At 48.6% G+C, this 27,273-nt stretch overlaps 1 protein-coding gene across 2 annotated transcripts; it reads right to left on the bottom strand.

Moving 5' to 3' along the window:
- Positions 1–441: 441 nt before the first annotated feature.
- Positions 442–4,037, bottom strand: LOC115511759 (CDKN2A interacting protein). Of its 2 annotated transcripts, none has more exons than XM_030312092.2 (3): positions 3,595–4,037; positions 3,002–3,132; positions 442–2,569 (listed from the first exon to the last, which is right to left on the bottom strand). In XM_030312092.2, the coding sequence occupies exons 1-3, from the start codon at positions 3,864–3,866 to the stop codon at positions 1,221–1,223; spliced, it is 1,752 nt and encodes a 583-aa protein (XP_030167952.1). In that variant the 5' UTR covers positions 3,867–4,037; the 3' UTR covers positions 442–1,220. The 2 variants fall into 2 exon arrangements, with proteins under 2 accessions (XP_030167952.1, XP_030167953.1); XM_030312093.1 differs by having other exon boundaries at positions 2,476–2,569; positions 3,033–3,132; positions 3,595–4,035.
- Between the last annotated feature and the right edge of the window lie 23,236 nt (positions 4,038–27,273).

Raw genomic sequence — 27,273 nt, 5'->3', positions numbered from 1 at the left:
TTGATTTTTCTCAGGACGTTATTACCACTACTGCTCAAAGTGCAGCAGCTAGATAGAAGGCCAGAAAGATAACAACTTGGGCCAGAGTTTGAAGAAAAATGGAAGAGAACACACAGTAGAGTAACACAATCAGAATCATGTCAGGCATAGGATTCCATTTCATTACTAACAAATGTCATGCAACTGGACGAGCTCGGTAGAGCTCAGCATGGCTCTCCATTGTTCCCAGTATTCTTCTAGGAGATTTGTTAAAAAAAAAAAAAAAAAACAACAAAAAACCCATCTAGTTCTAGATTTGCAAACTGTATTTTCTCTATCCATAAAAAGTTGCCTATCAGCTATGAAAAATAACCCGGCTGTAATTTATGACGACTAGTAGTGGGAAGCCCATTTGCAGGAATTGGTTCTGACTTAGAGGGGGGGGAAAAAAAACACGACTTCTTGAAAAGGTAAAATAGCTTAAAGCATTTAATATCTAAACAAATCAATCTGTTAATAGTAGTCACAAAATATGCTTAATATAGAAACCCACATTTATGTCTTTAAGAAAAAGTGTAAATTGTATTTTACCTCAAACATAAATTAACCCACTTAAAGAATCTGCAGCGGTCAAAATCATGGTGAATTTTAAACAACTTCAGAATAAAATAACCTTAAGTACTTTATACTGCTTTATATCTAAAAAATGCTTACAACTTCTCATAAAAATAGTCTGAGGCAACTATTTTTTCTTTTATTCTTTAACAAGACATGTTCAGTATCATGGGCAACATTCTTAAAACCTTAAGCTTCACAGACTTTCAAACATTCAAATACTATGGTCCCCTTTTCTTTGATGTGGAGGTTTATTCAGCTGGGGGTGGGGAAAGCGTGGTAGACAACTTAATACATTTCACCAAATTGAAAGTAGTACAAAAGTTTTAAGATTCTACAGAACTACACATCGTACCTAACGGATCATTAAAAATAGAAGACAGTATTTTCTTCAGCAAATAAAACAGCATACTGGTATGCTGTTAACGCATACTTCTTAATATGTACTGTCATTCATAAATTATTTACAACCTCTACTGTGCGAAGAGAACTAGAATGTAAATTTTCTGCAAAACTGGAAAAAAGCAATACAAAATTTGTGAAAGCCTGTGTTTCGTATTATACAAAAGTGAGCCAGTTTTTCTCTTCAAATACCAGACATCATCTGCAGTGGTATTTTGGGCAAATTATAGTAATTCTTGAGGATGTTTTAATGCTGGAGGTAAGTTTACAGGCCTTGACTCTTCATCGAGGAGGACCAGGTCTTCTATTTCACTGCCTCTGTATTTCCTTTTACAGATCTTTACCACTACTTTCTTCTTGAGAAATAACTTCAGTGCTTCTCTTGATGCAACAGCTTTTGCATTCTCTTTGCTTTTTCCACAGCCGGTGCCCAAATACACAGACTTGCACCTCAATTCACAGACAATGCTTTCTTGAGAGCTTTTGTTTTGAGGCAGATCTGCCAGTTCTTTTAGCGGAACAAAAAACACATCCAGTGTGGCCTTCAGAGCCTCTATGGCCGCATTTAGGAGCTCTCCGTGATTCACGTTGGGACTAAAGCCGCCAACGGCCACCAGCTTCCACGCCACCGTTTTATACAGTCTATTGAAAAAAGGTTGTTTCTGTTTCACATCTTCATTAGTTAACTTGCAACAAGAGAATTTAACAGAACTCTCGCTGGACTGCGAAGTACTTTTGGAAGGCAACTGTGATGTGCTCGTCTGAGAACTAATCTTAGAGGCCAGCTGGGACACACCTGCTAAGGAAGGGCTTTTGGAAACCAGAGATCCACTGGTTTGGGAGCTGCTTTTGGAAGCTAACAGCGACGCGGCTACCTGCGAAGTGCTTTTGGAAGTCAGCAGCGATGCAGGTGTGGATGCGCTGCTTTTGGGAGTGAGCAAGGATATGCCTGATGAGGAACTATTTTTAGAAGCAGAGGAGGAAACGCTTGCCTCTGAACTAGTTTTGGAAGTTAACCCACCTGAAGCTGTCTCTGAACTAGGTTTAGAAGACAACAGTGGCAACTCTCCTTCTGGGCTTCCGGAGGAGCCCAACAAGGGCACCTCGATCTCTGAGATGCTTTGAGAAGCTGAGACTGAAGAGCCTTCCAAAGCACTCTTTTTAGGTGATCCACTCTGTTGTCTGGAATCAGCAGACTGGGTCACATGACTATTCACACTGGATTTCAACAACGAAGAAACAAACGAGGCTGAACCATGTTTATCTGGAGCTTCTGACTCAGAAGCCTTTCCAGACCCTGCCACTGTTACCTGAGAGGAAACGCTGCTACTACTTTGGCTGGAGAGAGACCGGTCTCCATCACTTGTAGAGCTATTCTGACTCGAGGTGCCAGAGCTTCGAGTGGAGTTTCCACTGCTCTCTGATTTGGTGGATGACCCTGTACATGTCGAGCTGTTTTCCTGCTGAGCTGATGCACGTTCTGTTTTGGCAGAAATTTTTGCATGATCTTGCTCAACCGTGGAATTGTTTTTCCCTTCCATGATTCGCTTTTTCGCCGGCTCTTCTACCCCTTCTAAAAAGAAGGAAAACAGATATGTGACTAAGTCTAGCTCATACAGATCAGCTGAAAGTTTACAAGACAGATACTTGTTAAAATAAAGGCACAAGGCGAACGTATTTCAGGGCTTGCGGTTTCTTTAAAAAAGTGTGGAATAACTTCGTTAATTTCTCAAAACAGTGTCGAGTAACATCATTAACTTCTACTATTAAAAAATCAACAGCACAGACAACATATGACACTTGAAAATCTAAAGCAGTCAAAGGAGACTATCAAAACCAGGGCCTAAAACACACAAACACAGGATTTAGGTTTAACATTCCAACTTGATTAATAACAGTGTATAAATTCTAGCTTGTTAAAAAAATTAGTAATAACAGTAAATCCTAATTACATCAAACTTATGTTCTAAACTCCTATGTATGTTCACATCTATGATCTGCTAACCATTGCTACTCGATATCCCTCTTTTCTTCACCTTGGCAACCAGTTCGTCTCTTGTGGTATGGATTGGAGCACCTGTCACTTTGATGCCTTCAGCCATACTAAGTATTTTATCCATAACTTTTTGTGGGTACCTGAAAAAAGAAAAAGGCACTTTTAAAAAGTGTTTCCCCCCAGCTACTCCTGCTGCTGTGCAAAAACAGGCCACAGGAACGGCATTTCCTGGTCGTAATCAAGAAAGTGTACCAACCGCCAGGAACTTTCGGTTTCCTGGAACCCCAGAAACAAATGCCCCGGATCCTGGGAGGCGGGGTCCTTGCTCACCAACCCTTAAACTTCGGTGTCCATCCACGAGAGCGATGTCAACCAACGACCCTACCAGCAGCCCCCCACCCACCGCGGGGCGGAGGGGGGGGGGCGGCAGGCTGTTAATCATGTCGGCTTCTGGCTGCGACGCCCTTCTCCCCCTTAAAGGGCGGCCAGTCCCGCAGATTCCCGCGCTTCACAACTTCCCCCTCCCCGCTGAGGCTCCGGGCCCCAGCCCGGGGGCGGCGGACAAAACGGGGAGAGCCGGTCGGAGACTCTTCCTCACTCACCGGCACCCGAGGAAGACGTGGTTCGCCCAGGCCATGGAAAAGGAGATGAGCTGCTGCAGCTGCCGATTGCGGGTCCCGCTCTCGGCGTCCGCAGCTTCCTCCGTGTTGGCGGCGGCAGCGCCGCCAGTCGGGGCCAGGTCCCCGGCGTTGCGGAGCAGAAACTCCCGGCGGTGGCGCCAGTGTTTGTCAGTCTCGCCGTCGCAGCGCAGCGCCTCCACCCAGGCGGCCACCCGCGGGTTCTGGCTCAGGTACTCCGACACCTCCTGCGCCATGTTGGGCCTGCGGGTCGCGGAGGCCGCGAGCGGACGCTGCACCGGGAAAGAGGCGGGGTGCGCGGGGGCGAGCGGCTCTGTCACTGCGGCCTGCACCGGCGGCCCTCCAGAGAACGCCCCTCGGGAGGCCGAGACGCCAAACAACAGCGCCCGGAGCAGCCGAACCGCCCACTTCCGCCCGCCGCCGGCTCCTTCCCTTTTATAACCTCGCCGCCGCCGAGCGCCCGCGCGTCCTTCCGGCGCGAGCCGGCTCTCCCAGGACGCTTTGCGGCGCCCGAGCTGCCGCGCCGCGGCCCGGCCGGGAGGCGGAGGGGCGCCCGCGGGGGCGCCGGGGGAGGCGGGGGGGGGGGGGCGTGCGCTCGCGCCTCCCGCCCCGCGAGGGCGGGCCGCCAGTGGCTTCCCCCGGGGCGCCCCGGTCTCCGGCGCCAACGCTTGCGTGCCGGCTCGGCTTTGTGACGCCGCGCGCGCTCCCGCGGTCTCCCTCCCTCCGGCGCGGGGCGTGGAGGCGGGGGAGGCGGGGCGGCGGAGAGGGTGGAGGCCGGGCCGGGCCAGGTCCTCGCGTGCCGCCGCGTCCTCGCGGACCCCGAGCCGCCGGTCGGGCGCGCGGTGCGCGCGTCTCCGCCCGAAGACGCTTGTTTGGAGGGGGGCCGAGGTGAACAAAAGCCCGCCTCCATCTTTTTGATCTTGTCAGAAAACAGCTTCCAGCGCTGTTTTGAATGCAGACGAGCGAAGCATTGGGAGGCCGTCCTGGACGCGGGGCTTTTAGGAATGTGAAATAGTCACCATGTTAAATAGTAATGATGATGATAGTGAAGTCAGACGATTAATCCAGATCGCTGTCGCACGCGGAGTCCGAAACTCGCCCTTGCCCCGCAGGGTTGGGTTAGGGTTCCGCAGCGCAACCCGGGCGGGGCGGGCTTCCTCTCGCGTTGGGTTTTGGTCATAACTGTGCCGGGGACGGTCGTAGTATTTCCTTAAAGGGACAAACGAACCCCCAGCTGGACAAATAGCCAGGAGGCGGCATGGAAAAGTGCCCGTTTCTCCCCCGAACCTTTCCCCTTTAGAGCCTCTTCCCCCTTGCATTTCTTTTGTACTTTATACCGTCCACACTTCGCACTTTTACTTCCGACTTGCTTATTGTTAACGCTTCCAAGTTCAGGTATATGTGTCTTCAAGATGAATACACTTTAATAAGTGCAAATAAGTCCTATGTAATAATGATACGTTACGAAATAAAAAGAAATTTTCCTCTCACTAAATGTGGACTTTGATTCAAAAACGCTTGTATCAGAAAAACCAAGCCAAAAAAGTGACTTAAACTGGATAAGATTTTTTTTTTTTCTTAAGTTTTATTTATTTAATCTCTTCACCCAAGGTGGGGCTTGAACTCAGGACTCGAGATCAAGAGTTGCATGCTCTTCTGACTGAAACAGCCAGGCGCCCCTAGATAAGATTTTTTTTTTTTAACGTTTGTATACATGCTGAAACCATCAACATCCAACTCACACGAAAAGCTTACTGCCCGCTTTCCTCCCGTACCAAATGAAACCAGAAAGGCAGACACACAAAAGGGTTTTGAAGCCTGAGATTTTGCTTCTAATTTTGCTCTTTTTCTCCTTTTCACTGCGAATTTCTGAAACTTGAGAGAGATGAAAAGCTGCAGAAATCTGGCAGTTTAAAAGACGAGAAGTTTTATCGTTTTTGCTTTCGTGAATCAGTTGGCATGGGGAAGACAGCAGGTAAAAAAGAAGCCATGATTACATACCTAGGTCATATGTGTGCATTTTAAGCCAACAATTTCCCCACTAATTTTCTTGTTGCCGTGTAGCCCCCTACCTATTGGTTTCATTGCCTTGAAGGGAGAACAAGTAGTGCCTGAATTCCGAAATGATTTGTTTTAAGTTGTAATAAAAGCAATGTGGTCTGAAAGCCACTTTTCAAGAGCCAGGTGCTTGGCAGAAAAGCTACGTGTATTTTTCTTTTTCATTTTTAAAAAGCTGACTTTACATACAAAGATTCAGGGCACAGACCATGGACCACAAAGTTAAGAAGAATGGTATATATTTTCTAGAAAAAATAAGTCTTTTCACCATGTGGAGATCAATTCCTTTCTGGGCTGTCGGAAAGATGCAGAGAAAAAAGTTAACAGAATTCAGGAAAATCGGTGTGAGTGGAGGAGACGGTGAGGAGGGAATGTTGGCCCTGCCTGGACCTCTGGGAGAAGACAGTCCATTTGGTGTCCTGAGCCACCTTGGGTTGGCCTTTAGAAGGGTAGGGATGAGCACAGAGGGGCCCTTTTATTGTTCTGATAACCAGTTATTCAGCTCCCTTCCTTTCCCCCAGCACATACACATACTTGTCTCTCCCAGGTCCAGGAGGGAGGAATCCAAAAAGTTCCAGAGATGGGGCGCCTAGGTGGCTCAGTCGGTTGAGCGTCCAGCCTCAGCTCAGGTCATGATCTCGCAGTTCGTGAGTTCAAGCCCGGTGTCGGGGTCTGTGCTAACAGTTCAGAGCCTGGAGCCCACTTCGGATTCTGTGTCTCCCTCTCTCTGCTCCTCCCCTGCTGGCACTCTGTCTGTCTCTCTCAAAAATAAATAAGCATTACAAAAAAATTTGTGTGTGTGTGTGTGTGTGTGTGTGTGTGTGTGTATAAAGGCCCAGAGAGAGAAAAGCCACAGTGCCCCTCAGGCATCATGACCCAAAAGAGGCTAGAGGTTTGGATGGTCCAAGTTGCGAAGGAGGCAGCAGCTAGTTCTAGACAAGTCATCAGGCCCCTGAGATCCCGTTTGGGCCATTCAGTAGGGTGACTGCTCTCAAACTCCTTGCCAAAGACCAAGGTGCACCACTTGTATTGGGAGATCAGACGGTTCACTCCGAGTAGATCCTACAGGGAAGAAAGCAAGGAAAGAACGAAGCACAGAGACAATGCTGGATGATACCTAAGCCTCTCCCCCCACCCCCACCCCCACCCCCACCCCCACCCCACTAGAAACCTGGTCGGCAGGGGCGGGGGTCGGGGGGAGAATCTTAAAAAACAAAAAACTGAGAAATACCCACCACCACCCCAAAATTGAGTTTGGAGCCACAAGTGGCTGAAATTCTCTGAATTTCATGAGGTTAAGTGTTCCACTACAAGCAGAAGCACGTTCATTAAAACTGCCGCTACGCCGTGTCTCTGAAGAGATCCAGTAAAAACTCCAGTGGAAGCTGGCCTTTGTGCAAGATGGCCGCCCCATGCAGCGACCTGCAAGGATGGACGCGTGCTCCTGAGGGCGACTGCGGAAACGAGCAAAGGACTAAGGAAGCGTTCGACGTGAAGGTCTGCCTGTGGAGGGCAGGGGTCTGTGTCAAACGAATGCTCCAGCCAATGTCCCTGCCGAGGTTATGGCTTCACTTGAGAAACATTCCACAGTGAAGGGAAAACTTTTACCCAGAAAAGTCAAAGCAGAGAATGTTTTAGCAAGAGAGTGCTCCCCTGCATCAGTAGCTGGGGAGAAATCAAGGAAGAGGAATACTGCTGTTGAACAGTGGGATTTAGGGGCTGGGACCATTGATGCGCTTAGCAAAAGCAATTTGTGTGGAGTGATGGGGACATTGGAGTGAGTTCAGGGGTAGGGAAAGGAGATGGTTGACCGTGAAGGAGAGGAGAGCCAAGAAGCTGAGAAAGGATGTGGGGTCCAGGCAGCTTTTATTAAGATGGGAGTAGCTTGAGCATGTGCATCTGTGACTGAAAGGAGCTAATAGAGAGATACATTATTTTTTGTTAATGTTTATTTTTGACAGAGAGAGACAGAGCATGAGCGGGGGAGGGGCAGAGAGAGAGGGAGACACAGAATCATTTAACAATGCATTTTTAAATACATTTTATAATGCATTTAAATATTGTACTTAGTCTTTGATTTCATAGTCTCTCGATTGTAGACAATTACTCTTGAGTCCCATGTCATGTAAGAAAATTCTGGAAGAGAGACCATAGGCAGATATTTGGGCATTCACAAAGTCTGGCTTTGGGGTTCCTGGGTGGCTCAGTTGGTTGAGCGTCCAGCTCTCAATTTTGGCTCCGATCATGATCTCACGGTTCATAGGTGCGAGCCCTGCGTCGGGCTCCATCCTGGCAGCGTTCAGCCTGCTCGGGATTCTCTCTCTCCCTTTCTCTCTGCCTTCCTTCCTCTCTCTCTCTCTCTCTCTCTCTCTCTCTCTCTCTCTCAAAATAAATAAACTTAAAAAAAAAAGTCTGCCTTTAAGAGAAAATGCCATCACTCATGGTAACTTGGCAGCAGGTGGAAAATTCTGAAGTGTTCCTACTTACCTGCAGGGGTGGTGCTATTTGTTTGTACGTTCATCCTTAACATAAATAAGTGTCAATCAATTTGTTTGCTGCTTCGAGAATTAAATAAGATTGTGAAGTTACGTCTTTCATGGGGTTAGTTTCCAAAATCAGCATGTAGATGAAAGTCAGATATCCGATTCCACTTCACCTTTTCCTGTGGCAAAGCAGTTATCTCAATTTTAGAAAGACCCTTAGGCATCCGCTGATGTGAAGAAGGGGAGAATTATGGACTTTCTCCACAGGCTCATAAATTCTAGTTTGATTAATTTCCATTGCAAGTGACAAAAAAAAAAAAAAAAAGATTTAAAATGGCTTCTGCTTAAACACAAAGGGGATTTATTGGCTGTGCTCTTGACAGACCAGGAAGTAGACCATGGGATCCAGGTACTCGAATAATACAATCAGGAAACCTGTTACTTTTCATCTCTAAACTTTGCTTTCTCTGTGTCAACTTCAATCTCGGGCAAGCTCTTCCTACATCGTGGCAAGGTGGTTTTGAGCAGCTCACGGCATGTACGTGGTCTCTAGTTTAGCAAACTAAGAATATCTCTTTCTTGATAGTTCCTGACCATGTCCTGAGTTCTGCTGGTAATCCATTTATCCTTAATAAACACTCTAGACAGGGGTATGAAATATTCCAGTTGCATAGGTCTAAGTCACGTGTCCACCTTGAGAATAATAAAACATTTGAGTAGGGTCAATATCACGCAAGGGAAATAAACTAAATGCATCAAAGAATTTACACTCAAGGAAATGGAGATAACAGTCATATGAGAAGGATCACGAAATACCAGAAAATATTTTTAAAGGACGGTAGTAAGCAGTTTCAAAGGACACAAGACAATTTTCCTATGTGAGATCTTATTATCAGGATGATGTCTTTCCTCCACATCACAGCCAAAGTGATAAAATCATTTTACAGCAATTCTTGTATTTCTTTATATAGTGTTATATAGAGTCTTGCTAAAAACAGTTTCATCTTTAGTCTTCATGGTTCTCCTAATGCTAATAAGACAAGGTATTTTTATGTGTAATTTCCCATCCCTTTGTGAAATTCTTTACCTGTGACTTATCCCACAAAGAAGGAGATTTAACTCTAGAACCGAGAAACAGATAGAGATCAGAGAATAGTTAGTGTTTGGAGAAGTACAGTTCAATTTCCCATAAAATAATAAACTTGATCTCAACTCTTCAGAATCACGGAAAGTTAGAGCTAGAAGGAGACCTTAAGATTGTATTTATTTTGCAGATGAAGAAACTGAGGGTCAGAGTGGTTAAGTGATTGCCCAAGATCAAACGATCAATGAATGGAAGGATAAAAATGAGAAACCAAGGAACATAGTCTGTTGACTTCTGGTCTAGGACTCGGGTCTCCTGTCACATTTTGTTTCTTGGTGAAGTTTAATCAATCGGCAATTTTGATGAACTCACGAGGTGGAGTGGCTGCAAAAGGGAGCTGAAACTTGTTAAATCCGGGCACCGAGATTATGGCAGCAATCCACTTAGTTATTGGGCAATTTGGTAACTAGGAGCAGGAAGGATATGAACTTTGTGCTTCTTTGTACCCAGGGCTGCGGTACATGAATGTGTGATTGCCTTGAAGCTACAAACACCAGGGGCAGTAGAAAGGAACGTTTCTGGAGAGACCCCTGAAGCCAAGCCAGGGGAGAGGATGTAGCCTAACCAGGGGTTCAGAATATTGATTTAGGAGTCAGACATTCCTGGGTTTGAATTCTGTCTCCATTATGTATCTCGTGTGGCCTTGGGCAAATTATTTCACTTCTCTTGGTGCCTGGCTGGTTCATGCGGAGAGCTTGCAACTCTTTATCTCGGGGTCAGAAGTTCAAGCCCCACACTGGGTGTAGGGTTTACTTTAGAAAGTTATTTAACTTCTCTAAATCTTTGTTTCCTTCACCACGACGTGGGGGTACCTGCACCTAGAATTGTAAGGAATAAATGAGATCACATATATAAAGAGATGAGGTCAAACCTGGTACATAGTTTATACTCAAATGCACTTTCGAAACATGTTTTGAAGTTTTATTTGGTCACGAGGCAATTGTAATCATTGGTTTTTTGGTTTATGCAAATAACACCGTTGCAGATGAACCGAGTTCAGTAGGTACAAACCTCAGTCCACAAACCCAAGGCGCGCAAAGAAATGTTAACTATTTTTCTATGATCGAATTCATTTTGTGCTTTAAGGTCCCATGTCACCAACTGACGCAAACTAAATTTCAGTCCAGTCAGGATTCTGAGTACCCCTTCCAGGGAGCTTACCTGGTGTGGAGGGTCAGGGGCTGAAGGTGGGGGTCAAGGTGAGGAGTCCCCCGGCATCAGTTTTTTGTCCCTGTAGGTCCATGTGGGCCACTGCTTCACCCTTCTCACCCTGTGGCAGAGTCGGAGGGCTCTCCTTACCGTGCTCACACCTGGCTCAGGCACGGGGAACATCCCATTGCTTAGGGTACCGTGTTCTCTGTGACGCTGTCTCAGGTCCGCTGGCCCAGACACAGTGGCTCGTCCATACGTTCTGAGAGGAGGGGTGCCCTGGATGTCTTCCGGCTTCCCTGGGCCGCTTTGCTCAAGGACCCCCAAGCCTCCTGCGTTTTTCAGCATCTGCTCCCTAGTCTCCTTCCGTCTGCAGTTCAGCCCAAGGGGGAGGGGGAGCCCGGGGGTAGGACGTGGGGTTTCTTTGGGGAAACGTGCCAGGAGTCCCATTCCCTTGGTTCCTACCCTCCCTTCAAGTTCCCCTTTCCTGTGCAGAATTTCTTACCCGGATCAGAGGTAGCCTGGCTCCCTATCTAATATTCTTCTACCCTTATTGCTATTATCCTCTACCCGGACTGTTGATCTATAAAAGTCAAGACTTTGCTTCTTTGCCTTCTATATTCTGCTGCATCTTGCAAAAGGCAGTGGCCACAGAACGGCTCACATCGCAAGTACTAGCTAGAGGGTTATAAACGTTAGAGCCACTTCTAGAATTCCCAAGGAAAATGAGCCATATCTACCAAAGCCCCCTCCTATTTTCATACCAGAGACTAACATTAATTTTTATGAAGCAATTTCCTTTTTTTTCAACTTTTTTTTTTTTTTTTTTTTTTTTTTTTTGGGGACAGAGAGAGACAGAGCATGAACGGGGGAGGGGCAGAGAGAGAGGGAGACACAGAATCGGAAACAGGCTCCAGGCTCTGAGCCGTCAGCCCAGAGCCCGACGCGGGGCTCGAACCCACGGACCGCGAGATCGTGACCTGGCTGAAGTCGGACGCTTAACCGACTGCGCCACCCAGGCGCCCCAGCAATTTCCTTTTTTAATTTTTAAGTGTTTTATTTATTTTAGAGAGATTGAGAGAGAGAGAGAGAGAGAGAATCCGAAGCAGTCTCCAGGCTCTGAGCTGCCAGCAGAGCTCGATGCGGGGCTTGAACCCGTGAACCACAAGATCATGACCTGAGCTGAAGTCGGACGCTTAACCGACTGAGCCACCCAAATGCCCCGAAGCAGTTTCTTTAACACCATCGGAGGGAGAGGTTGGTGGAAAACTTGCAAGCTGGTAAGGAATATCTGGGTCGATGGAGTCATTCTTTCGTTTTAGCAAGTACCTATGGATTCCCACCAAGGGTCGCCCCAAAGGCCAGTGTTAGAAAATCTAATGGGGGAATAAGAAAGCGGAGGGGCAGAAAAAAGTCCAGCCAGTGATCTCCGCGGAAAGAACGCACTGAAAACCTTTGATGGGCTACCAAAGGCAACACTTCAAAATCCCACCTCCTTCTCTTCTTCCCCTGCTCCGCAACTGTTGGGTGAATAAGGATGAGTTTTTAAAAACCTCAATTAATTTTAAGGAAGGAAACAAAGTAAGTGTTTTTCTTCTCACCAGGGAAGGCAATTTTGATGTTAAACACCTCATTGATAGTGGTAATACTATGCAGTTAATTTTAAAGATGGGAACAAAAGAAGTGTTTTCATTCTCACTAGGGAAGGCAGTTTTAAACACCTCATTGAGGGTAGTGCCGCCACGCTCATTTGGGACTAGATAATAGCTCCTCTTGACAAGATGCCGAAAACACAGGGTGAAACCCACCAGCACCGAGACGCGTTTTCACCCCCACCTACTAGCAAAGGCACATTTTCTCTATTTCTTGAAAGGAGCGTTAGTCTGCAGTGCAATCCAATTATTTTTACAATGCCAAGTCCATGGAAATGAATTCAGGAGCTTACCCCATTGATTTCAGTGGGGCTTGGTGTGGTGAAATTGATTCCACAGGGCTTTGACAGAGTGAACGAGGGGGGGGGGGCGTTTTTATTCACATTTATTTATTTTTCCAAGCTAGAGCTTAAGAGGATCAGAATGCTCGTTTTATCGCTGCCGTACGAAATTAGAACTAGTAAATAGGAAGGGAAAAGCACAGAGTTACATTACATCCGTGGGCATGAATCTGTTCGTTATTGGGGGGGAAATCTGATCGCGCTTTTCAGTGAACATGGAAGTGGAATCAGACATAAGTTGGAGGCTTCGGAGAAGAATTACAATAGGAGCTTGAAGTCCTGGGACCATCCTGTTGCCCAAGGTGGACACACTGTCATTGCCTCAGTGGCCCTGGGTCGTGGGATTCTGGATCTAGTGTTACTTTTGGTTGTCCTGAAAGACAGAGACCATAATCTTCTAGCTGTTGGTTCGGAGACAGGGGATGTAATATAGTCACTTAAAAAAAACATTGGAGAAGTGCTTGGCTGGCTCAGTCGGCAGAGCACGTGACTCTTGATCTCCGGGCTCATGAGTTTGAGCCCCACCTTGGCCGAAGAGCTGACTTTAAAAAAATAAAAACTTAAATTAAAAAAATTATGGAATTATTTCAATTCTAAATGATATCAATTCTCTCATGACATCATAGACACGTGGAATTCTATTCCTGGCAGGCAGGCTCCTTGGGGATGGAAAAGCCGAGGCTGCTTCCTCATTTTTAGGAAATTGAGGGCCGATCGGGAAACTGAGGCTTGGAGAGACCCGTGAGCGGTGACTGACACTTGATTTCCAGGCCAGCGTTCTGTCCACCAGACCCGGTTTCAAGAAAAGAGGTTAGCATCTAGCCCCTTGGATTCCCCGAGCCAGACACAAACTCCTGGTGCAAGTTGATTTATAGTTAACCTCATCTGGGGGATTCACGGTGCCTGAAAAGGCAAGGAGAAAATGGAGTACAAACCCGCACGCACCACAATGCAGGGAGCCTCGGTAACCACAGAGCATACAGTCCTTATGAGGCGACAGCAGTCGCCTGGTGTGTAATTAATTCCCTTCCCTGGGCCTGCCTGCACAGTCTGGTGCGGAGAACCCCCACTGTCCTGAGATTCCAAAATAGAGCCCCCCATGAGCCCAGTGGGGACAGTGGAGTGTTGCCTGGGAACTCTGTTGCGTCGTCTCTTCCCGATGGGGGACTTTTACGTTTAGAAACCTAACTGCATTCTTACCAAGGCGTCCTTGAGTGTTTCTGTCAGTGAGAAGTAGGTTTTGACTCTCTTAAGGGGAATTTGTATAACGGAAACACGGTAGAGAGATCAGATCATGTTGGCCAGGTGCTCTGGCGTTGAAGGCTTCAAAAAATAAAAGCGCTCTTGAAACATAAAAGATAGGATTCTATTTATTTGATTCCAGGATAATACAGAGGGTATCACGTTGGCTATTACCATATTAGGTCGCTCTTCTCCCGGTACATGGCTCTCTCCTGACACAGCTGAGAGCTGTGTAACGAGCTTTGGTAACTTCAGATGTTAATATAATTTTTCTGTGAAGCCTGGTCACATCACCGCCTGGAAGAATCCACTCTGGGACGTTTCCCTCCAGTTCGCAAGGGATTTTCACCCCTTCTTGTGCCTGTCTGGCCCTCAAAGATCCCAGGAAGTTGCTGCCGGCCCCAGGCTTTAATTCGGTATTAGCTTCAGTCTGCTGAACACTCCACTTTCGTGCCCCCTTTGAAGACGTGTGAATTCCCACCCCACAGCCCAGCTCTGCCGGTGCAGAAAGGCCTCCAAGTCAGAGGCATCTTACCTCTTCTGTCCACATGGAAACCCAGGGGCAGGCTTCACTCCCAAAGACAAGCACCAGAGAGAAGAAGGCTTCCTCCTGGCCTCCTACGGGCATTCTTGTATGGCGATGGGCGACCAGTATCCTTTCAGGTGTCGCCGAGACGGTCATCTTGGGGCTGTTGTGACAGGGGGCACAAGGGAAGGCTTTAATGGAAAGGGACTCCTCCTTCTCCTCCTCCTCCCTCTCCTCCATCTTCTTGTTTTTGCTATAGGTGGAAATTAGAGCCAACATTTACTATGGGTGGGAAACAGGGTCAGCAGTAGGAGTATAATTACAGAATCCTTTAATCCATACTACTGAAAAGAGTGATGTAGTTGTTTATGTGTTGATAGGGAAGGATGTCCGTGAAAAAAATCAAGTTGCAAAATCAAAGGCATGGCATGATTCCATTTTTGTAAAAACGCTAAAAACATGTCTTCCCAGGAGTAATATGAACAATGGATACAGAAAGGCAGTTTATAGAAGAGGGAGAGAAAATGGCTAGCAAACATGTAGTCATGTAAATACAAATGAAAACACCAGTGGATGGATTCTTCTGCCCCCAGATCACCACTCTTTAAAAGTTTTTCCCACATCCGTGGTAATGAGTAGGGAAATGGATTCTCTCATACGCCCTTGGAGGGATTCAATTACTAAAACCCTTCTGAAAAGTATTTGTCGGTTTTTATTAAAAGTGTTTAAATGCACGTACTTCCCAATACATCACTTTTACTCCTAGAAACTTATCTGATGGAAAAAAAAGCTAGTCGCTTCCTAATAACCAACCACCCTGTCTTCCCCAGTTACAGACGCTGAGCTGGGCACGTGGCCCCGGGAATCATGGCTACACGTCCCTTCTTCCTTGGTGTGAGCTGTGGCTGTGCACTCCAGTTCTAGGCGATAATGTGGGTGCAGAAGCAGCCATTTCTAGGAAGTTTCCTCCAAGGGAGGAACAATACTCCTGAGGCTCTGCTTTTTTCTTTTCCCTGGAATGTCGACTGCTGGTTGGAGTTCTGGCAATAAGCTTGGATTTTGAGGTGTCCGTGGGAATGCGATCAGAGCCAGCAAGGTAGAAGGAAGACTGGGCCCCTGCTCCAGGGACCCCCACACCAGCCTGGCCACTGACAGCCTTCTTGAACATAAGAGAGAGAACTAAATCTCTTTCCTGGTTCAGTCACAATCTTGGGGGTTTTATTTTATTCTCCAAACTCAATCCTAACTAATTCCAATGCATAAAGATATATCTGTAGGGATGTTTACTGAAGCATTGTTCAGAATACTAAGAAATAATAATCTGGCTGTGGATAAAGCAATGGGTGAGCATATTATACGGTCCACGTGTTTATTCATTCAGCAGATACTTTTGAGCATCTGCTTGGTATCTGACACAATTGTAATCACTAGTCTCATAGCCACGGACAAGAGAGGCACCTGAGTGGCTCAGTCGGGTAAGGGTCTGACCCTTGACTTCAGCTCAGGTCATGATCTCACAGTTTGTGAGTTCGAGCCCCACGTCGGGCTCTGTGCTGACAGCACGGAGCCTTCTTGGGATTCTCTCTCTCTTTCTCTCTCTCCCTCTCTCTTTCTCCCTCTACCTTTCCCCCACTCATGCTGTCACTCTCTTTCTCTCAAAATAAATAAACATCAAAATATATATACCTATGTAGAGTGTGGTCTCATTTTATCTTTAAAAATCTATAAATGCACATGTCTTTGTTTATGTTTCCAAAAAAATGAAAATTCATGCACAGACATACAAAAATCGCTAACAGTAATTACATCAAAGAGGTAAGGAGGTGCATTCCAGCTACTGGAGGTTGGGAGGCAAGGAACTACTCATTTTTCTTCGGGCATTTCGATCTTAATTGAATTTTACAAGGAGCATGTGTTACTTTTGTTAGAAAAAATATGGATGTATATTTTTCATTCCATTCGTCTACCCGCTTCTCACTTCCTTCCTCTGGTCACATCTGAACTCTGCACGTCTGGAGCATCTTGGAATTCTGCCAGGCAGCCCAGCTGTCACCTGGGCGACAACATCTCCGAAGGGCAGCTCTCCCCACGCTGCGTCATACCCTCTCCACCTTCTATAAACCCGTTGAAGTCTCTAGTCTGCTGAATGTTCCCTTCTATACCTTTGACATTGTCAAATTAGCGCTTTTTCATTGCTCGTAAGAATTTTAATGGCATCATCGGGAGGAAAAGAGTATAGAATCACGGAAGCTTGGACATCTCGTTGGGCAGGAAGTCTCTGAACAAGTGCTGAGAATCCAGTGTCTTGTCAAACATCTGTGAGCGTAAGTAGATGTGGGGTAGCACTAGGCCCCTGCCCTTGATGGAGACCCTCTCACCAAGGCGGGTCAGACCCCTGGAAAACAGTGAATCTTCACTTGTAGGGGCCACAATGGTCCGTCCAGCAGGCTGAACGCAGACGGAACACTTGGAGCCTGTCTGCCTGGCAAATGGCACCTAGAGCCTTAGTCTGTTCCGGCTGCTATAACAAAAAATACCACAGGCTGGGCGGCTTAAGCAGCAAAGGTTTATTTCTGCCAGTTCTGGAGGCTGGGAAGTCCATGGGAAGACCCTCTTCTTGGTTCACGGATGGCCGTCTTCTGGCCGTGACTCACATGGTGGAAAAGGTGAGGGTCTCTCCGGGGTCTCTCTCTCTCTCTCTCTTTTTTAAAGATTTTATTTTTAAGTAATCTCCACACCCAAAATGGGGCTCAGACTCACAACTCTGAGATCAAGAGTCGTGTGCTCTATTGACTGAGCCAGCCAGGCGCCCCCAAATACCATCACCTTAACGATTTGGTTTTAACATATGAATTTGGGGTTGACACAACCATTCAATCCATAGCTCATGGTAGGCAAGTGGTTGGTAGGGAAAGGGAGGGGGCTTCCAACACAACTAATGTCCCCATCAGATCATGAGGCAGACCAGTGGGGGAGTCCAGGCAAACGGTTTGCCTTGTGAGAGAAGTCTGCCCAAGTTCAGGGACAAGCAACCAGTCCCAGGTAGGCATTACCGATTCACCAATGTTTACGGAGCACCTTCCCTAAGCCTCAGGGCAAGGCAGAGGCAGGCCAGGCCTCCTCCTGGTGATGAACTCCATCACGGGCTCCTCCCTGGTGAGGGGCCGAGGGGGGCTCGAACACACGCAGGATTCTAGGGACCAGCAGTGAAGTGACAGCCATGCCTCACCAGTTGTGTGACCTTCGGCCGGCCACCGAACCTCTCTGAGTCTCATCTTGCGTGCTTCTAAAATAAAAACAAAAAAGCCCAGCTTGTGGGGTTGTTGAGTATTGATGAAATAATGCTATGCACTGAGCAAGGGCTCAGTCCCCTCAGGGAAGCTTGCCTGCTGGCGGCCCCGGGGCAGGGGAAGAGGGCTGGCTCTCGTGTTGACCCGAATAGCAGGCCGATTCACATCCTGGTTCTGAGACCGTCAGAGATTTGAATGGCTCCAACTACCTCGGCCTCGACCCAGTGCGAGGGCAGTCTGCAGGTTTGATTTAGAATGTTGCAAAGAGGGGGAAAGAGGTATCTGAAACTCTCGGAAACCGATCATTTTAACCCACCCACATATGTGGAGTGGGAACCAAACACTCTGTGGCTCCCGGGTCCTTCCTACCTTGGCGAGTTTCTGCGGAGTGCTGAAGAAAATGCTCGGGGGGCCTTTCACGGGTGAATAGTTGATAAGTAATAGTACTATGTTTATCTGGTGCCTCTGATCTCAGGACTTCAAAGAATGCTAGACAGATACCTCGCAGCAGATAAGAGTTTCCTCTATCTTCTAGATGGGAAGTTGGAGGCTCAGTCAACAGGCAGCGATGGAACCAAGAATACAATCTAGGTCAAGTGCTTCAGAGCTGAGAACGGACGTTCACAGATGCATTAATGCAGTGGTTTTCAAACTCGAGTATGCGTAAAAAAAATCACACGAGAAAAGTTCTCCTAATGCACATTGCTGGACCCTACTCCAAGAGATTCTTCTTCTTCTTCTTTTTAATGTTTATTTGTTATTTTTGATAGAGAAAGAGAGAGCGAGGGAGGGCAGACCCAGAATCTGAAGCAGGCCCAAGCTCTGGGCTGTCAGCACAGAGCCCTAGTGGGGCCCAAACTCACAAGGCGAGATCAGGACCTGAGCCGAAGTCGGACGCTTAACCCATCGAGCCACCCAGGCATCACCTGATTCAGAAAATCTGGACTTGGGCTCTGGATTTTGAATTTCAAAGTAGGCTTTCAGGTGGTGCATTTATCACACTTTGAGAAATAGCAGACTAGTGGAATGTCAAAAGAAAGTGGGGCCTTCTGTTTGGGGCTTGGCTCCTGAGTGGCCAAGAGGGATGGCTCGAGGCATTTCTTCCAGGGATAAAGTTGACATAATTTATACCACAAACTTTTGTCTTCCAGTGGGGAAAGAAAGGCATGAGAGAACACAAACTCAAGTGCCCCAGGATAACTCTTGCCCCAGTCAATCAAGGCAACACTGTATCTCCTTTTGTTCTGGGTAAAGGGTGAACCACTGTGACCTTCTTTCTCCTGGGGGAGGCTTCCCTGAAGCGCCGCTCTCTGTCCTTCCTTGTCCTTTCTCCCCGAGGCCCTCCGGCCGGTTCCCTCTCAAGGTCAAGGATGGAAGAATGTCCCCATGGCTGCCTGCCCTAGCCCTCTAGCCAGAGAGGCCACGTGGAGAGAGCACTGCAGAACCGGGTGCATGTGGCCGGGCTAGGGGCCCTTTTGCACCAGTTTTCACTTGTGCTGAATATGCTTTGGCCCATATTTTATTTAGAATGTGCGTCTAGTGTAAATGATAACTGATCTTTTGTGTGTGGGTGTGTGGCAAGATACTCGTCAGCTGTTGGTTACCAGGGTTATGTCAACTTCAAGAAATGAACCGGAAACTTTCCATCTTTTCCTACGAGCTGAAACAATCCTAAAGCACGGACTCTTAGCAATGCACACTTAAGCTGGCCTCGGTGAGTTTGTGCAAAAACAGTACAAAAAAGGAGCGATTAGAGCTGGGAGTGGTCGCTGGGGCTGGCAGCCAGAGCGTTCGGCGTCCAGATGTTGCTGGATGAAACAGATTGTGTCTCTCCCTCCCCAGCTGGCTTAGAGGGTACACTCCACCGACCTCACAGCTCGCGTGTCAGAATTTTGTGGAATCCTCCAGTAGAAGTCCGGGCTGACTCCCCACACTGTCTCATCCAGAGCTAAGCTCTGAAACGTGGGGGAGCCCCGAGGGGCTGCAAAGACCAGGCCCCGCCAGCCGTCCTGTGAATTGTTCCACTTGCTGAGACTGAGGGGGGCCAGTGAGAAGGATTCAGACGCAGCGGCATCTGTGTGCAGGGAGAGCAAGTTTCCATCTGTGTGCAGAAGAGCGGTTTCACCGTTGGCTTGAAAATAATGTGTGCAGCCGGTCTTGAAGAAGAAGAAGAGAAGAAGAAGAAGGCTATAAGACACAAGGAGATCAGAGTGTGAATCTAGTTTTCTTTATCTTTGCAGAAGAGGATTCATTTGAAAGGTTTTATCACCAGCAGTTTGCTGCAGTCCGTGGCTCCATCTTGAATGAAAGTCATAAAAACCTCTTCCGATTTTATAGTTGCGTCTGTGCCTGTCGGGTAGACTGGATATCCTGGGCTGGGGGCGATGAGAAGGAATGGGGAAAAGTCTAAGAGCCCCGATATAATATATATTTATATAGGATACATGTTTGTATATAATATATATTTATTTTTAAAATTTAAAAAAATGTTATTTAAAAAATTTTTAAGTTTATGTATTTATTTTGAGGGAAAGAAAGAGAGCGAGAGAGCACGAACTGGGGAGAAAGAGAGAACAAGCAGGGGAAAGGCAGAGAGAGAGAGAGAATCCCAAGCAGGCTCTGCACTGTGAGTGCAGAGCTGACCTCGGGGGTTGAACTCACCCCGAATCATGAGATCATGACCTGAGCTGAAATCAAGCGTCGGATGCTTAACCAACTGAATCACCCAGGTGCCCCTAGTATATATTTATAACATGAAAAATACATGAGAGAGAGAGAGAAAGTGCCATTTCACTTAACAGACAACGTTCGTTTCAATATATGGACAATTTTAACTAAATGACATGAAGATTTTTTCCTTCTAAATTTCACCTCAGGGCTTATGAATTAAATCCCATTCTGACATGGCTTTACATGGCCAGATGAAGACTTAAAATCCGATGATAATGTGGCTGGAATAGTAATTGACATAGAAATAATTGCTTTCCGACAGGTAGTCCCAAAGTTTCGTGATTAGACCTACAAATTCAATGTCAGCAAGCCATCCGTAGGCCCCTTCCCTGGCTCTTACTGAAGAAGGACCTATTTCTCTGAGACTCCACTTTCTCTGAAGCTTAGAGATGCTAACAGTAAAGGAAACTGGGAAAGAAGGGGCCAGAAGGGTAGGAAGAAAAGTAGGCAAATGTGGTAACCTAGAAGCCATGGGCAGAATGGTTTTCAAGGAAGAGAGATAAATTCCTGGACCTAATGCAGATCGTGGACCAGGGATAAGGAGCCTGAGGATTGGTCATTGACTTCAACAACACACAGGTCACGATGGACCCCAAGTGGGCTGAAGTTTCAAAATAGGAGGAAATCATGGCCTAGAAAAATGACACGTGGACGGAAGAGTGCCGAGGCCTCCCTGAGCAGGACAGTGAGTGGCCCCACAGAAGATGCCCAGCTGGAGAAATGGCTGAGTCACACAGTGGTGAGGCACTGGACCTTCCAGAACCTTCTATCTGGCCCAGGCCCTCACGATGACCCCTGAACGCACGTGAGAGCCCCCCGACTTGAGCTCCCTTGACTGCAATAAGGAAAGCCAAACAATACAGCTGCCCTTATTTTACCAAGTCAGAGTGGGATCCAGGCCAGATGTGGTCAAAGAGTCATGAATGAGGCCTGACTAATCACGTCAGGAAGTGACGGAAACGGGAGGAAAGCCAGCTTTGTGTAGTGATGACGCTTAACAGCGGTTGTCTAAGGGCGGCCAAGGGAGGTGGCCTCCTCAAACCACAAGCAGTGGGCAAGCTGGTCCCTTGGACTCCTGAGGCGCAGACGCTGGGTATAACGCATCTGTTAGCGATATCCCCATGTCATAGACCTTTGACTGAGGTGGTTAATCTTGTTGGTAAAAATTTTTCTTCACAACGAGTGTACAAAATTCAGAATTTGTTACGGTTCTGGGCACTGACTTCAACTATGAGCTGGATCACCCAAGGAACCAAGAAATCTTCCAAATAAGCCATCTTGGGAAGGATCTCCCAGATCTCTGCTTTAGGGGACCAAAGACGAAGGTTCTAGACCGATTCCTGAACCTCGGGCATTAAAAAAAAAATATTCATCGGAGTCTAGATAATTTTAACCCGACTAACTGTAGCCTCTCCATCTTTATTTTTGGGCTGTGTTGACCAAGTTTTAGGCTCTGTCCAATGGCGTTTATTGAACAACTACTTTGGGCCAAGTCGCATCTCAGGGCTGGGAAGGCCACGGGAGTCAACAACAACGCCGTCCTGGTCGTGAGGGGAGGCAAAGCAACCCAGCCCTTCACAGCACAATTAGAGGCGCCAGCACGCCCCGCAATAAAACCACCCAAGAGTCATTCTGGCTTACCAGCCTATTAACTTTACCACTTCCTTAATACAAAGAGAATTGTATTACCAATCTACCCAGCAGGTTAAATTAATATTTGCAAGAATCACGGAGGCTGAGAAGCCTGGCGAAATTTCTAGATGCGTCTCGTCAGTGCTGGGTCTTTTCCTAGTCGTCTCGTGGTCTCTCAGTTGTGACCAAAAACACTTAGCGCATTCTTCTTCTTTTTTTAATAGATTTGGTGGGAACGCTGGTCCTCAGAGAGGATTTTCTCCTGAGGAATGCCAATGCACAAAGCCTTAAAACGAGCCAAGAAGAGACATAGCAATGCTGCAATAGCACGCAAGCGATGCTGCTTGCATTTCTACTGGTGAGCCCCTGCTACTGCAGGCAGATTGGCTTAGTGAGAGCCCCTTGGTCCTCTCCCGGGCCCGGCCCCTCTGCCTGGAAGCACTGATGGCTTTTCTCGGCCGGCTGACGTGCCCTTGCCCTCCTTCGCGCATTCCTGGGGCTACCGTCTTCTGGAAGCCTCGGCGGACAGCTGGTCTCCCTCGTCAGGTGCTCTCCTGGGCTGGGGACACTCTCCCCTTCCGTCCTGTCCACACCCCACTTGTCAGGCTGGGGAGAAGTGTCTTCGGAAAAGTGGAAACGGCCTGGGCTGCCCAGTCACCTGGCGTGGCGGAGACCGGGCTCCAGCGACACGAGGGCCGGGTCACGTTCCGTGTCCTCTTGGCTGTGGGAACTGGGGCGCAAAGCTGACACACACCCCGTGGCCTCAGTCTCCTCATCTGTAAGAATGACAAGTCCTCCCTGTACAGAGACTGGGAAGATAGCACGACTCGCACTGCACCTGCATGAAGGTGCTCTTTCCTTGTGCTCGGTGTCCCTTACATTTCTGCTGGAGGGGCCCTGGGGAAGGAGCTGGCCGCTGGCAGGTGGCAGAGAGAGAGAGAGACAGAGAGAGAGAGAGAGAGAGAGAGAGCCGGGCAGAGAGGCGCCCAGGAATGATTCCCCCCCCCCCAGAGCCCCCTACCCCACAGCGCGTGGCGGGAGGGTGGAGGGGGCGGGCAGACGGCCAAGGCTGCCGCGTACCTTGGGACAAGGCGAGTCCGAGGCCACCAGGCCGAGCAGTCTCTGAGTTTCCGCCACTGCCTCAGGCTGGTATGAAGGCCCAGGCACCGTGGGGAATTGGCATTTTCCCACCCAAGGCCAACAAGACGGCCTCTCCAGGGAGTTGTTTCCGGAATGCATCCGCTGAACATCCGTGACCTCTTCTGTCCCCTCCGTCCCCGACCTGCTCAGTCACAGGTGAGACACCTGAGGACGTTCACGTCAAGGCCCCAGGGAAGGGGCAGGGCAGACTGGGTGGATAAAACCGACGAAACGTGTGAGTGGGCTACACCCGAAGCACTAATGCAGTCCCGGCGAAGATCGTCATGCCCCCAATCCAGCCTCTGGCGTCAGGGACACGTACTGCCGTCCGTTGAAGGTTTACCGTGTACGTGAGCCCCCGTTTTACGGGATGAATGAGACGTTAATGTGTGTTTTTCATGTTGCCATTCACTTAAAAAAGTTTTTTTTTTTAGTGTTTATTTATTTTTGAGAGAGAAAGACAGAGCATGAGTGGGAAAGGGGCAGAGAGAGAGAGAGGGAGGCACAGAATCTGAAACCGGCTCCAGGCTCTGAGCCATCAGCCCAGAGCCTGACGCGGGGCTTGAACTCGGAAACGGCGAGATCATGACCTGAGCGGAAGTCGGTCGCTTAGCCGACTGAGCCACCCAGGTGCCCCCGTTCTTTTTTTAAAAGTGCTTATTTGTTTTTGAGAGACATAGCAAGGGAAGGGCAGAGAGTCCGAAGCAGGCTCTGAGTTGAGGGCACAGAGCCCAAGGCGGGGCTCGAACTCACAAACGTGAGATCATGACCTGAGCAGAGATCAAGAGTCAGCTGCTCAACCGACGGAGCCACCCAGGCGCCCCCATGTTGCTGTTCTCCTGTTGGTTTTTTTCTCCCCTTTGTCACCAAGTTTTGGCTTTCTTGCCTCATGTTGGGGATGGTGGGAGGTATTTCTTCAGGGCATGGGACAGAGTTTGAGGTCTTTGGAGGGGAAGAGCCAGAAGGTGCCAATGTGACAAGAGGCTTGGAGAAGTTCCAGCCCGGCAAAGGCTGGCAAAGGGATAGAGGTTTGGGTGGATTCTGTAAGTAATAAAGACTGGCCCTGACCCATCACCGCACACCAAGTCCCCTGGGGAAGAGGACTTGACTGTTAGGGGAGAGAAAAAAAATTTTTTTTCCTGTACCCTCTTAGACCCTGTCACTGAGGCCTGTGAATTAAGCAGACAAATGGCAGGCTAACAGAAGAAAAGGTGTGAAATTAAACAAATATCCTAAATTTTAGGTGTGCAGGGCTTCACAGGAAAGAAGGAAAAACCCTAAAGATACAGTTAGACTCGGGGACTTATATACCATTTTGCCAAAGGGAGAGAGGTTGTAGGGTGGCAACTAGACCAAGGAGGGGGATCTGGGCTCCCGGGGCTGGGAAACCGGGGGAGGGTGACTAGAAAAATCACGAAAACAAGGTTTGTGGATGCAGGACTCATCTTGGTGTTGGCTCTCCACCTACTGTGATAAGGGTTGTTCTCATCCCGGGATAAGGGGGGCGGGGGGTATTTATGCCACGTTCACAGAGGGAAATGTATGCCCTGCTTTTAAGCAGTTAAGGGGAGGGCAGGACACTCTTCTGCAATGGTTGGTTCTCAATTGCCATTAGCTCAAAATAATCTGTATGGCAAATTGGCATATTTTGAACCCTTCAGAGGAGTCCCCTAAGCAGGCCAGACCCTACACTCAGGGGGCTGACAGTCTTTAGGGACCGGGCTAGCGTGGGCATGAGTGGATGTCGGCAGCGACCCCGATGGGCTGAGGTCGGAGGCCCGAAACCGGTTTTCTGGACACCACAGATATGCCAGTGACACGCATGTGACCCTGGAGACGGGGAGGAGACCCCAAACATGACTGAGATGGAGTTTCTCAGCACGCAGGTAAGTTGATTGAATATGATTCAGAAAAATTCAGAATGCGGCATTTTTTTTTTTTTTTTACACTCAAGTTTTAGGATAAAATCCACACACATTTAATATCCTTTATCTCATTCAAAACTCACGAGAATCTTAGGAAGTAGGCATTATTGTCACGGCCATTTTGCAGAGGATGTACAGCCTTAAAAGGGGCAAGGGACTCAGTTCGTCACTGCGATCAAGGGATCAAGGCGGCGCCGGGAACCGCCCAGCCTGGAAGCGAATGCCTGGGCCACCCCCTCCACCCCCTCCCTACTTTGCATACTAATCCCTGTGGCTGTTTCATTCTTTGAATTTTGCTAAACCTTTAGTTTGAAGTGGTTTCTCTTGAATTCCCTTCTGACAAATCGAATTCATCCTTAGCTCCCACAGTCCATTTGGTCACCGCAGCTGGACGGCAAGGTTGTTTGGTGAACACAGTTTTCCCCCTACAGGCGGGCACAGGGGCCTGTCACGCGTCACACGCCCCCAGGCTCACTTGCCCTCTACCTGGAGGGGAAGAGAAATTCAGGCTCAGCGTTATTAAGAAACTGACAAAAGAAAAGGACAGAAAGGAAGAAGGAAAGAAAGAGAAGGAAAGAAAGAGAAAAAGAAATCAACACCCATCTGAGAGTCCTTGGGAGCTGTTTGGTAACCTGAACAGAAAAACCTTTGATAGAATCCCTGGGAGAGCTTAAATATTTCTCCTCTCTCACTCTTTTGAGTATGGATGGCTTCGGGTCAACTCTGAAACAAGATGACCTATTCCACCAGCATCAATAAAGCCCCAGTCCTGGAGGAAGGAAGTGGGGTCTGGTTTCCACCGCTGCTCTAAAAAAATCAGGGCTTTGTTTCGCAGGATTGCTCCTTCCAGTAGTCGTAACACGGGGCGGTTTGCTTTGGCAGGAAAAGCACCTTGTGAAGACAAAGGGTGGTTTTACGCCGCCGGAGCCCCTCTGCGCTCGCGTGATGTTCCGCCCCGATGCCACTGGGTGGCGCCGAGGAGCCGGGATGGCGGCTGAGGTCCGGTCGCACTGGCGCAAGTCCCTCACGGAGGCCACGCGCAGGGGTGACTTGGGGCGGGGGGGAGGCAGGGGCCGGCTGCCCTCCCAAAGCCACTTCCAATGTGGACAGTCGCTGTTTACTCCCTCTTGTATAAAGAAGGAATAAACGCATATTTAGACAAGACGGTTTTCTTTGGAAAATCGTATTTTCGTTGCTCTGTAAAAGACCATCTGCGTTAAGAATGTGCACCTGCAGCCCGAAGAAGCCGGATTTCCGGCTGGCAGCCCTTCCCCTCCCCTGCTCGGAAAGACCCGAGCGTGAAATCCCGCGCACCCTTGCTGCCTGGTTACCTGTCCCCCGACATCTCCAGGGGCTCACCCTGCGGTCCCCTTCCAACCCCCCTCCCCCCGCACCTCCCCAGGCCTCAGTGGTCGTCCCTTCCCCTCCGCTGCTCTCTTGAGTAACCCGGCTTAGCAACCTCCATCTTAAAACCCAGACTAAGTTGAAAACCAGCCTACTCGCCTTCCGTTCTCAACAAAGGTTGGGGGGGGGGGGACTTTAGCCCTCTGAAGCTTGAGTGAGGTAGCTGATGGGGTCTGCAGTTTTGCCAGGGATCAGGGTGCAGGAGAAGGCTCATCTCTGCCCCATGTGGCACCAGCTGGGGCAACTCCACCGGGACGGGCACGGCTGGAGGATCCACATACCAGACGGCTGGAGACTGGAATTGGCTGTTGGATGGGAGCTCAGGCAGTGCTGAGGGCCAGGGGACTTGGCTTCTGTCCCCGGGGCCTCTCCGTGATCCGCTTGGGCGTCCTCACAGTCCGGTGGCTGGGCTCCCGGGGACACAGGAAGTGGGTATCGCCAGTGTCTCGGGGCCGGGGCTAGGAAACCTAGCCCGGCACGTTTTTGTGCCCAGTGCATCCACCTGGGTAAACGGTTGCAGGGCCCAAGTTCAAGAGAAGAGAACAGAGACCCCCACCCCTGGACAGGAGTATCACAGAATCTGGGGCCATGTTTTCAAACTGCCACACCTAGGGGACTGCCTCCGCCTGTACTCTCGCGGCCTCCGTGGTACTCTTCGCCTCCGTCCGTCTCGGTGCGGGCTAAGTGGGGGCAGTCACAGAGTTGAGCCCAGAGGCCTCTGACTTTCTTTCTTCGCCCCAACACCGGGACTAGTGCCCTTCGTCCACGGCCATGCTTGCAGATGAAAGAGGGTAGTTTGATCCCTGCCTCTCCCAGGAGGGCGGAGAGGAGGGTAGGAAATGATGGAGCTTCGTTGGGGAGCAAGAGGAGTTCTCTGAGTGAAGGGAAGAGTGGCCGTCAGAATAGCAGGAGACCATGCGTCCCTGC

The sequence above is a fragment of the Lynx canadensis genome, chromosome B1, assembly GCF_007474595.2.
Source record: "Lynx canadensis isolate LIC74 chromosome B1, mLynCan4.pri.v2, whole genome shotgun sequence".
NCBI classification, from domain to species: domain Eukaryota; kingdom Metazoa; phylum Chordata; class Mammalia; order Carnivora; family Felidae; genus Lynx; species Lynx canadensis.
This window is presented reverse-complemented; position numbering and strand designations above follow the sequence as displayed.